The 12,936-nt window shown below is 37.3% G+C and overlaps 1 protein-coding gene across 1 annotated transcript in view; it reads right to left on the bottom strand.

The window, feature by feature from the left end:
• The window catches only part of LOC150081458 (sorting nexin-12-like), a 67,057-nt gene extending 54,603 nt beyond the window's left edge, over positions 1-12,454 (bottom strand). Inside the window, exon 1 of the mRNA XM_090379312.1 lies at positions 12,136-12,454. Coding sequence (XP_090235438.1) covers positions 12,136-12,312 — 177 coding nt within the window. The 5' untranslated portion in view covers positions 12,313-12,454. The remainder of the gene's footprint in view (positions 1-12,135) is intronic.
• Positions 12,455-12,936: the final 482 nt, after the last annotated feature.

Raw genomic sequence — 12,936 nt, forward strand, 5'->3', positions numbered from 1 at the left:
TCCTGACGGTATTTCTCCACTTGTTCTCAAAATCTGTACTCTTGAACTTACTCCTGTTCTTTGCCGCCTTTTTTCACTTTCTTATTCCAAAGGTGTGTTTCCTTCTGCCTGGAAATTTGCTCATATACAGCCAATTCCTAAAAAGGGTGACAAATCCCTCCCATCCAGTTATTATCCCATTGCAATTACTTCTACTCTTTATAAAGTAATGGAGAAATCAATTAACCACTAACTCTTAGACTATCTAGAAACGTTCTGTTTGATCAACAATTGCTAGTATGGATTCCATGTGTCGATACAATGGATTCTGGCTTATGTTACCCATTTATGGACAAATTCAATCGAAAAGTTTGGTGAAACACAAGCAGTTGCACTTGACATCTCAAAGGCTTTCAATCGTGTTTGGCATAAAGGTCTTCTGAACAAGCTTCCACCTTATGGTTTGCCAACTGTTTTTTGTAATTGGTTATCCAGTTTTCTCTCTGACCACCCACTGAAGGTGATGGTAGATGGCTCTGTCTTCTAACTTCTCCACTAATGCTGGTGTCCCCCAAGGTTCATTTCTTTCCCCCACTCTTTTCCTCTTGTATATTAATGACCTTCTTCCATTGACCGGAAATCCTATCCATAGTTTTACTACAATGATAGCACATTGCATTCAACTTTCCAGTTTGAGAAACCTTGCCCTGCTCAAACCGCTTCAACTTCTCGAATATCTACTACCAATTCCTTAAATGCTGATCTCCTGGCAATTCTCCAGTGGGGCAAAGACAACTTAGTTGATTTCAATCCGTCTAAAACTCAGTCCTGCCTTATCTCACAAAAAGGATTCTTCAGATTCTATGCTTATCTTTGGTGACACTACGATCTGTAGGCAAGATGATATATCTCTTTTGGGATTACCCTGACTTCTAATCTCTCTTGGCACAAGCACATTACAAATATTTTTTTCCTCTGCTTCTAAAAAACTTGGTTTTTTCTTTCGCTCTCGGCGTTACTTTTCTTCTAAACAGCTGTTCACTCTGTACAAATTGCAAAACCACTCTACCATGGAATATTGTTCCCACATCTGGGGCGATGTCCCCAAAACCTCTCTCGGGCTTCTAGATTCCATTCAGAAGAGGGCCGTTAGGTTAATTAATGACTCATCTCTAACAGACTTGCTCCACTCTGTTTCATAGACGTTCTGTTTCTGCTGCATGCCTTTTCTACAGATACTTCCATGGGCCCTGTTCTTCTGAATTGGCTTCTATAATTCCCACTCACTCTTTCAAAACAGTCCGAACATCCATCTACTGTCGAACTTCAAACTCACAGAACCAACTTTTCATCTTCCTCGTTTATTCATTCAACTGCCGTTTTCTGGAACAATCTTCCTTCATACATATTTCTTGAAAATTATAGTCTACAGAAGTTCAAGTCTAATGTCAACAAATATCTTGTTTTGTTTTCTCAACCTCCAACTGAAGCAAGGTACTAAAAGTACTATAGGTTCTAATACCTCTCGTGTTTGGGGTTCTCATAAAAAAAATAAAATAAAATAAATAAATAAACTTCATTATTTCCCAAATATTAGTTGTCCTCAAACTTTCTGATTACACCTCATATAGAAGCTATTGTAAGAGTGACATCAATTAAAACATGCACTGCCACTACTTCTAGAAAAGTCTGATGATGAATGTGTTTGGATGAAATGTTATTTCTAGCAATAAACCCATTCCTCCACAGGCTAACAATTCAGTGCTCTTATCTTGTCTAAAGATATTATATCTGATCAAAAAGGTTGACTTCAGGCAATTGGCACTTACATCCTGACAATGCCCCTGTATGCTCAGTTCTTTCCATTCAAGAATTTGTTGCAAAGCACTCATTCACTATGGTCCCACATCCACCATATTCACTGGATTAAGCTCTACATGATCGCCCCCCCCACACACACACTTGAAAGGTCACAGATTTGCAACAGCTGAAGAAATTAGAAATCTTTATTTACAAGTGTACCTTAATTATTAAAAATTTATACTAAAGATAGTATAAGGACAGCTCTTCTTTATGCTGTAGTATCAAGGAAAAGAGAAATGGTGCAATTTAGTATTTATCATTCCCACTAAAGTATTTAAAACACCATAATATATTTATCAAGATAAGTTGTACTGCTAGTAACAACATAATAAACTTAATATATCAGTGTTTTTCTAATAAACAGACGTCATACATTGGTTGCAATATATCACTAATTTCAATATATAGTTTGATTATAATAGGATTAATTCATTTTATTATTATTAATTTTTTCCCCTCTACTTTCCAACCACAGATTACAGCACCAATTGACTAACTTGGCAGGATTAAATCACTGAAGTCTCAATTAGGAAGCATGGACAGTGATATTTCCTGAACCTTGAGAAGTGAGAACCTGAACCTTCAACTGTTGATGATCCTGCTCAGGTAGCTAACAAACTAAATGAATATTTTGCATCGACATTCACACATGGAGTTATTCAGTGAGGGGAATGCCAGAGGTGTATTCAACTCTGGCCGTAAGCTAGATAATCTTGTAATAACTGAGAGTAAAGTGGAGGAGAAATTGTTGAAGATAAACACAAGAAAGGCACCTGGGGTGGATGGGATCTATCCAGTTATATTAAAGGAGGCAGCAAAGGAAGTAAGCAAACCCTTAGCCATAATAATGAGAGCTTCCTTGAACTCAAAGGAGGTACCCATAGACTGGAGATGTGCAAATGTGACCCCAATTCACAAGGGAGGATCAAAGGCTGACACAAGTAATTATAGACCTGTGAGTTTAACTTCTGTTCCAGGAAAATTAATGGAGGCACTGGTTAAAGAAGCACTGCAGGATCATCTTGACAAGACTTCAGTTATAGCTCGGACACAGCAGGGTTTTGTTAAGGGGAAGTCTTGCCTGACCAATTTGATTGGATACTATGATACAGTCAAAAAAGAACTCTATGCGGGGAATAACTTTGATATTATATACTTGGATCTTAGAAAGGCTTTTGATACTGTTGCACATGGAAGACTGCTGCACAAATTGGAGGAGTGTGGCATTAGAGGCAAATTGCTGCTATGGATAAAGGGATGGTTCAGGGGGAGAAGGCAGAGACTGGTAATCAATGGACACTGCTCATCATGAACTAATGTTATTAGTAGAGTCCCTCGGGGTTCAGTGTTGGGTCCATTATTGTTTTCTGTATTTATAAATAATATTGATGATGGTATATCAAGCGTAATGTCCAAGTTTGCAGATGATACAAAGGTTGGCAGGGTTGTTAAGGACACTACTGACACTATGCTGCTGCAACAGGATCTGGAAAGGTTGAACAGATGAGCTGAGAGGTGGCAAATGAAGTTTAACATTGACAAATGTAAAGTACTACGTATGGGAAACAGCAACCCCCAGAGCAGCGTACCAACTCTGTGGTACTACACTGACAGTGGTAGAGAATGAAAAGGACCTGGGGGTAATTGTGCAGGCAGATATAAAGTTCTCTGATCAGTGCAGACGGGCTGCAAGAGTAGCTCATGGTGTCTTATCAATTATATACAGGAATTTTTCTAGAAGGGATAAGGAGGTGATTATTCCCTTGTATAAGGCAATGGTCAGGCCACACCTTGAGTACTGTATACAGGTCTGGAGGCCTCATTTCAAGAAGGATATAGAGCTGCTGGAACGAGTACAGAGAAGAGTACAGATTAATGAATGGAACAAACGGTTGCTCTTACGAAGAAAGGCTTAAGTTTTGCAAATTACAGTGTCTGGAGACTAGGCACCGGCGAAGTGATCTGATAGAGGTGTATAAAGCTTTGAATGGTTTGAGCATGCTCAATGCTAATGGGATTCTGCCTCTTGCTCAGAATAATCACCTGAGAGGGCATAAATTCAAATTGAGGAAAGACAGATGTAGGACAGATGTGCGGAAATTTGCCTTTAGCCAGCGGGTAGTTGGTTGGTGGAACAGACTTCCATCCCTTGTTGTGGAAGTTGATAGCCTAAATAAATTTAAGGCTCAGCTAGACAGGTATTTCGAACGAATGGAGTGTGAAGTGGAAGTTCTTTTTTTTTTTGTCTGATGCTGCATAAGCTTGCTTTCTTGCATCATGTGCCTCTACTAATGCCAATGCTAACTAATGCTACTAAGTGATTACCAAGGGTGAGTAAATACCATTGTTCAATACTTGCCATCAGAACTTTAACAAAATTGCCAACATACACCTTTGACGGTGTTGCCACAAAATTGTTTGTATGTACAGTTGGTTGCCATGAATGTGTTAATTCACAAAGTCTGCCTGATTCCCTAAGTGTGTATAGCCCATTTAAAGGTGGAAACATGTTATTAGTATTAGCCAGACAGTGCATGAAAGCTACAAGTTTTTGATGCATTGGCAAAAAAAGAAAAAAAAAGGCAAAAACTAGATAATAAAATACAGATTATGCACTTTCATCCTCATGTAGGTTTAACTATCCAGTTAATCTTTGAATTTCTTCAAACTGTCAGCCTGAACTACATGTGGAGGCAACTTCTTCCAATAATCAACAACTTGCTAGTTAAAATAAAAAACTTCCTACAATCTAGTCTAATCCTCTGTGATTTGAAAGTCTAAGATTCCTTAATTTGAATTTATGGCCCCTAGTTCTGGAATTCTTTATAACTTGAAAATTCCTCCATTCATTTTACTAACCTATCTAAGAATCTCATAAACCTCAAATCAGATCCCCCACTAAGGTGCCTGGCTACCAAGCTTTGAAGCCCACAAGTGTTTCCTCATATGGTTTCCCTTTTGCCAATCTCACCATACAAGTTGCCCATCTTTGGACCCTTTCAAGAAGCCAAATATCTTTTTTCAGATGAATTCTCCATACTTGCACATAGTATTCCAAACGTGGTCTTAACAATTGACTTATACAATGGAATTACAACCTCCCTATCTCTACAGGATACTGTTCGATAAATCATCAACATGACACCATGGGCACTGCTGGCCATCTGTTTGCACTGCTCACAGAATTTCATATGTGCCTGTATCACAACCCCACCAAGTAGGTAAGAATCTTGGGGTTGCTCTATCCCAAGTGTAAGATCTTACATTTTGCTACATTAAAACATAGCTGCTACTTTTCTAACTTCCTGAAGCCTGTTCAAATCACCCCAAAGGAGCACTCCTTGGCAGTGATCATTAATGCCTCTCCAATCTTTACATCATCTGCAAATTTTTACATCATGCCCTCTATCCCTTTGTCAATGCACTTTCTAAAAATCAGAAACAGTGGTCCAAGAATCCTTGGGGACCCTACTTCTGACATTATATCAATCTGAAGATTATCCATTAATCACAACACTCTGCCTTCGCCCTGAAACCACTCTGTGATCCATCTTAGAATCCATCTTAGTAATCCCAACATGTTCCTGCTTATATAGTAACCACTCATGAGGGAATGAATCAAATGCCTTGCTAAAATCCAAACATAAACTATGTTGAAACTGCTCCCCACATCCAGTTCATGAAATAGCTCACCAGGTTAATTAGACAGGATTTTCCCCTAAACAAAACCAGTGTTTTCTTCAGAATGATAGTTCTATCTAAATGTCCCTTGACTGCACTCCTAATCACTACCCCTAACGTTTTCCCTACCAGTAAAATCAGACTAATAAGGAAAACTGCTTATAAATATAAGGTAATAAAATAGCTAATATAAAGTCTTTACTCACACAAGAATGACAGTTAACATGGTGGGAGGGTGCCATTCATATGCACAATAAACACGTTGACATCTTAGAAAAGAAAGGGCATCTAACATAAAATTCTGTATTTCTTAAAGAATTTTCATGCATAATTAGGTTTGCAAATGAATGCAACTGTAGTAGTTGCAGCTGTGACAAAATTTGAGTATATGTGAATGTAAGGTTTTAGTTAGGAAAACATTTTCATCCTACAACGAATTACCAAATGACTTTTTTTCAAGAATGTATGCAATTAACTGCTGTCCAGCTAATTTAGCCTTGTAAAATAAATTAATAAAGTAAGCTTTATGTACAAGGGTAAAAGGAAAATTCTTCAGAAATTATGCCAGGTATTAGGCACATCTAATTCCTATAAACAAATTAGATGTGCTTAATTCCTTTTCTGAAAAACCCTCAGTGAAATTACCTCAATTACTGTATTGATTGTTACATATTATGGTTGTTATTTTATTTGAAGTTCTGTACTTTTTATATAAAAAAATCAAATATAACAAATTCACAAAAGCCTTGCTAGTTTGTGAGTGACCAACCCACAAATTCCAGTCAACATCTGGGAAATTAAAATCCTCCATTATAAAGACACTTTGATTTACTGGCCCATTCTATTTCTCTGTACAGTTGTTTATTATACTCAGAGTCATTAGGCCTGATGAGTATAATAAACAACTGTACAGAGAAAAAGAGGGGACAAGTAAATTTGTCTTATAATGGGGGATTTTAGTTTCTCAGATATTGACTGGAATTTGTGGGTTGGTCACTCATACAATAGCTTTGTGGATTTAAGAAATATTGTTCAAGGCTTTTGTGGATTTATTGGATGACTGTTTTCTACAGTAGCATGTTCAGGAGACAACTAGAGGGAGTAATACTCTTTGATCTGATTATCAGTGATTCTTCATGAATTAAGAATCTGCAGATAAAGGAACCACTAAGTGGCAGTGATCACAATGTGCTGAAGTGGGATTTACTCAAAGAGGCAACTACCATCGGAAGTAAAGGGAAGGGGTTTGCTTTCGTAAAGGTGACAACGGTGGTCTGAGACAGTATTAAAGTTCTATATGGAGGGACCAACTGATTGTGTGTTACCATTTACAATTTAACAAATTCTAGCATTCAAAGAATTAATCTTGGAATGCTACTAGGCTTTTCATACCAATTAAAAAATATTGTTCAAGATTTAGGCCTAAATGGATGTCAGATGAATAAATTAGACATGTGGCAGAGAAGAAAAATGAATGAGATACATATAAATTAACAGGTGACACGGAAGCCTATGATAGATATAAGCTGGTCTGTAACCAAGTCACAAAGGAGGTTAGGCAGATTACAAGAAATCTTTGGCAAAGGATGCAAAGAAAAACAGCAAAGAGTTCTTTACTTATGTAAACTCTAGAAGGAACAGTATGAATCAGATTGGTCCACTTGACATCGATGGTTCAACTGTTGATGTTCCTGCTCAGGTAGCTAACAAACTAAATGAATATTCTGCATCTACATTCACACATGAGTTATTCAGGGAGGGGAATGCCAGAGGTGAATTAAACTCTGTCAGTGAGCTAGATGATTTTGTAATAACTGAGAGCAAAGTGGAGGTGAAATTGTTGAAGTTAAACATAAAAAGGCACCTGGGGTGGATGGGATCTATCCAGTTATATTAAAGGAGGCAGCAAAGGAAGTAATCAAACCCTTAGCCATAATTATGAGAGCTTCTTTGGACTCAGGGGAGGTCTCCATTGACTGGATATGTGCAAATGTGACCCCAATCCACAAAGGAGGATCAAAGGGAGACGCAGGTAATTACAGACCTGTTAGTTTAACTTCTGTTCCAGGGAAATTAATGGAGGCACTGGTTAAAGAAGCATTGCAGGATATCTAGACAAGACTTCACTTATAGCTCAGACACAGCATGGGTTTGTTAAGGGGAAACTCTTGTCTGACCAATTTGATTCGATACTATGATGTGGTCACAAAGGAACTGGATGCAAAGAATAATTTTGATTATTATTATTAAATTACAGTTGCTTAGAGTGAAACGGATACAAAAATAGATTGTGACAAGTTTAATAATAAGAAAATATACATATATTAGATTAGATACATACAAATAAAAGTTTTCGGTTGTTTAATCAACTGAGGAAGTCAGTTAAACTGACAGTTAAGAATGGAGCATGAGGGCGTATACTGTGTGATTGATTGTTGGATGTTGAAGCCTGTGGCTGTGAAATATGCGGACATGGCCGGCGTTTATCAGTGGACAGGATTGCTGTTTAGGTGATAGGGTGGACTTGACATCCACTGTTCCTGTTCACTGAGGTATTGGAGCATTTGATGTTTAACCACTCCAACCAGGTGCGTTGCCGATAGTGGTGGGACTTATCTACAATCACGACATTGCTCTTTTTATTTTAAAAAGAGCAATCCGCTTAGTGGATGTGGAGCACTCAGCTATTGCTGGACACGTTTGGGCAACCCACCACGACATTGACCCACACTGCGATGTCGTGATTGTAGATAAGTCCCGCCACTATCGGCAACGTGCCTAGTTGGAGTCATTAAACATCAAATGCTCCAATACCTCAGTGAACAGGAACAGTGGATGTCAAGTCCACCCTATCACCGAAACAGCAATCCTGTCCATTGACAAACGCTGGCCACGTCCGCATACATCACAGCCACAGGCTTCAACATCCAACAATCAATCACGCACTTCACGTATAAGATTGGCAGTACACGCCCTCGTGCTCCATTCTTAACTGTCATTTTAACTGAGGAAGGTTGACTAAACAACCAAAAGCTTTTATTTGTATGTATCTAATGTAATATATGTATATTTTCCTATTAAATTTGTCACAATATATTTTTGTATCCGTTTCACTCTGAGCAACTGTAATTTAATAATAATAATGAATCCAGAGCGCACAGGCCTCTTTAATAATAATTTTGATATCATATACTTGGATTTCAGGAAAGCTTTTGATACAGTTGCACATGGAAGACTGCTGCACAAATTGGAGCAGTGTGACATGGGAGGCAAATTGCTGCTATGGATAAAGGGTGGTTGAGTGGGAGAAGATAGTGGTGATCAATGGACACTGCTCTTCATGGACTAATGTTATTAGTGGAGTCCCCCAGGGTTCAGTGTTGAGTCCATTGTTGTTTCTGTATTTATTAATGATATTGATGATGATATATCAGGCTTAATGTCCAAGTTTGCAGGTGATACAAAGGTCAGCATGGTTGTTAATGACAGTATGCTGCTGCAACAGAATCTAGAAAAAGTTGAGCAGGTGGGCTGACAGGTGGAAACTGAAGTTTAACATTGACAAATGTAAAGTACTGCATATGGGAAGCAGTAACCCCAGAGTAATGTATCAACTGGGTGGTACTACAACAAAAGGGATAGAGAGTGAAAAGGACCTGGGGGTAATTGTGCAGGCAGATATGAAGTTTTCTGAGAAGTGCAGACGGTCTGCAAGAGTAGCTCAATGTCGTTCCAAAAGCTCAATGTAGAGCTGTTGGAACGAGTACAGAGAAGGGCAACAAGATTAGTGAATGGAACAAAGAGTTGCTCTTACGAAGAAAGGCTTAAGTTTTGCAAATTACAGTGTCTGGAGACTAGGCACCTGTGAGGTGATCTGATTGAGGTGTATAAAGCCTTGAATGGTTTGAGCATGCTCAATGCTGATGGGATTCTTCCTCTTCCTGAAATTTATGCCTAAGAGGGCATAAATTCAGATTGAGGAAAGACAGTTGTAGGATATATGTATGGAAGTTTGCCTTTAGCCAGTGGGTGATTGATTGCTGGAACAAACTTCCATCTGTCGTTGTAGAAGTTGATAGCTTAAATAGATTCAAGGTGGAACTAGACAAACATTCGGAGTGAGTGGATGGGTGAAATAAGAAGGGTGTTTGTTTTTTTTTTTTTTGTCTGATGCTATATGTTTGCTTTTTTGCATCATGTGCCTTTGCTAATGCTAAATTATGTTGCATCTTTACTTTTTTTATTACAACAATCTAAATGAAACAGTGAAACGTTGCCAATTTAAATATTTCATTTAAAAATATATAAAAAAAAGTAACCCTTGCATAACACGGTAGTTAATTCCTATAAAATGTTCTGTTGTGCGAAACATGTTATACGGGACAAAAAAGAAAAGTACGAAAAGGGCTTTAACATTCCAAAAGCTAACAAAACGTTAACAAACCTAACAAAAATACATAATTCTAGATTTCATGTATCTTCTACTCTCCTCAAAAAAAAAATCAGTAATCTGGTGTTGTTTGCTTTTACTTGATAAATCTTTGAATTTCATCATATGGAACGAAGCATTTTTGAAGCTCCCTTTTGAACTTTGCGCTCCTTTCATTCAAGAATCTGCATTTAAAAAAAATAAGATTCTAATTGCTCGGCTGACTTTGTCATCCCTATCCTTTTTAGTATAAAATTTGGAAGTTTAGAATTTTAATCTGCGCTATTATCCCCTGAATTGATTTAGTTTTACCTCCCATGCCATTTCCACCATATCCACTTCACCAGTCTTTTTTCTACCAGTAATTCTTGAACATCTTCAGTAATCATATCTTTTTTTTTTAAGAGCATAGATGACTAAGGCCATGTTACTCTGCGTATATTGTCTATAAATGTGTGTCCTGAGGTCGATTTTCTGTTTTGCTGATCGAATAATCTGAGATTTTGGGAGAAAAAAACCATGCTACCCTCACCTGAGCCCGACTAATACACATTGTGAAAAGAAGACCCATAAATTCCCCCCCCCCATCATCAACGGGTTTCAAACTCAGGTCTTTTCCACCCGGTGTGAGGAGGAGGACGATTCTATCAACTGTGCTACCCACGAGGGCTTCAGAAGTTATATCATCAAGCCTTCCCCTCATATAGATGTAGCAAGTTCTACTATCGCACCAATTCCATTTTCTGCTGGTTTGACCATATTTCCTGAATGAACTGACTATGGCCATACATTTTTCCACATGCATTTAATGTTGACTGTTTACTTCTTTCAGCAATAAAGCTAAGTTCTGATACAGTCCACAATTGAGAAATGTTTCCATGCCTCCATTACTTCAATAGATTCGGAATCAATTTTTTCCAAAATCCATTGTAACAATTTTCTGAAGTAATGAGTTTTAAAGGTGGATATAATGCCTTGATCTAATGGCTGAATGAAAGAAGTTGTATTAACCTAGTACAACTGTGGTGGTAGGAATTAAAACTTTTGGATGGCCTGGTGTGCTACTCAATAGTAATAAAACTCTGAAATCTAGATTTTTCCACAAGTTCAATAGCACAGAACGTAACATGGGGATTTCCCAACCAAATAAAATACAGGGATTTCTCTCTTTTTTTTTTTTTTTCTTTGACTAGCGAGTCAACAGCAGGGATCCAAAAAGGTGTAAATGTTGAAAAATCACATCCAACATAATAGCAGGGTTCCCCCCCCCCCACACAAAAGCTCAAAAATACCCTGTTATGCAAGCTCAATCAAAATTCTCTAACCATGTTAGAGCAAAATTGGGTTATATAAGTACTGTATTGTGTGAGGATTGCCACAATTTATCAATTGTGTTAAAACGAAACGGGGTTTTTAAAGTACGTGTTATACCAGGGTTGCCTGTATATCAAACACTTAATTTTTTCAATGGAGGAATTCTTACTGAAAATGGTCTATTTTTTTTTATATATATATATATATATATATATATATATATATATATATATATATATAAATAAAGAAATTAACCCTTCTGGTTGCTTCTTTTAAAGAACTTATGGATCTTATAGGATATTCACAGCAATAAATACACCGACTCACAACCACAAACTGGAAATAGACTCGGTTAGAAAAGGGAAGGGGTAGTATAGTGGGTGTGTCACACAGAAACCGCATGTTTTTCAAGTTCGCTAAGTCAACACTGAATAAAACTTTCATATTTTTAAATAGTTTCAAATAACTAATTGTACTTTACTTCCAATTTCTGTGTTAAAACCAAAGTAATCCAAAAGAACAACTCAAGAAAAAACGCAAAGTTCAGTAAACTTCAGATAATGCGCAAAGATCGCTAAAGAGATTCTCTTCGTTACACAGAGATCGAATAAACTTCTGCACACAATATCACTGTCATCCACTATATTATTCATTTAAACATATAACTAGGGTACATGTTATGAATCGAATGGTCTATCTAAAAAGGATACAAAGTCATACATTGTTGAATGCACATTGGTGAATGACATTTAAATTTATTCAGTTTTCAATACGATACAACAGAAATTCCATGGCAATAATTTTAAATCATTACCCAAGTATGTTGTATAGAAATATCTCACACATATAGTTGTTGCCATCATACTTACACGCATTCTTACTTCATAATCGGTGTACCTTTTTCCTGCTAAACCATGAGTAATTGGATTAAGAACATCAATTTCTAAAAAATTAGCCGGTGCGGCATACGCATCATCAAGAGTCTGCTTCTTTTGTGGAAGGCGACGTGTTGCCTCTTCTGGTGGCACTTCTATTTTCCCGTCCATTTTTTGTTTAAAATATCAAGCCAGAAATGCTTGCCAAAAGAAAAAACTTCCAAAATGCACTTAAATCCGAATGAAAACAGTTTTTAAGACATAAGCTTATACAATGGGGGGTGGGGATGTTGTGGTTCACACCTCACTTGAAGTAACTACAGCAGCGCCTCCAAATCACTGCAACATCACTTATTTGATAACGACTATTTGAGGTAATATCATAAATACATTTCTACCCAATAAAATTATACAACACAAAATATCAAATTTTAAATTACAAATCAAAAGAAGTGAATAAAAGCGTATATATTAAAAAGGATAATGCTATAAATACAGCAAATACCATGCAATACAAATTACGTAACTTTCTTTTACTTTCTCCGTTCAGAGGCGCATTGACAGAAATTTTATGGGGAAGGAAGTAAGGGACGACAAAAACAAAATGGGAAATTTGGTGAGTATTTACACCTGAGATTGATTTTATAAAGGTGTCGAGTAACTAATCTACCTCTTATCTCTCAATATACCCATGCAAAAGCCATCGTGGCCGTGGTGAAACACGAATCCAAAACGCAACTGAAGCTGAGATATTACTCTTTTATCCTCCCTTGGCTCCTATAGACTTTTATATCC

The sequence above is a fragment of the Mastigoproctus giganteus genome, chromosome 8 (assembly GCF_048544385.1).
Source record: "Mastigoproctus giganteus isolate SK-2022 chromosome 8, ASM4854438v1, whole genome shotgun sequence".
NCBI lineage: Eukaryota > Metazoa > Arthropoda > Arachnida > Uropygi > Thelyphonidae > Mastigoproctus > Mastigoproctus giganteus.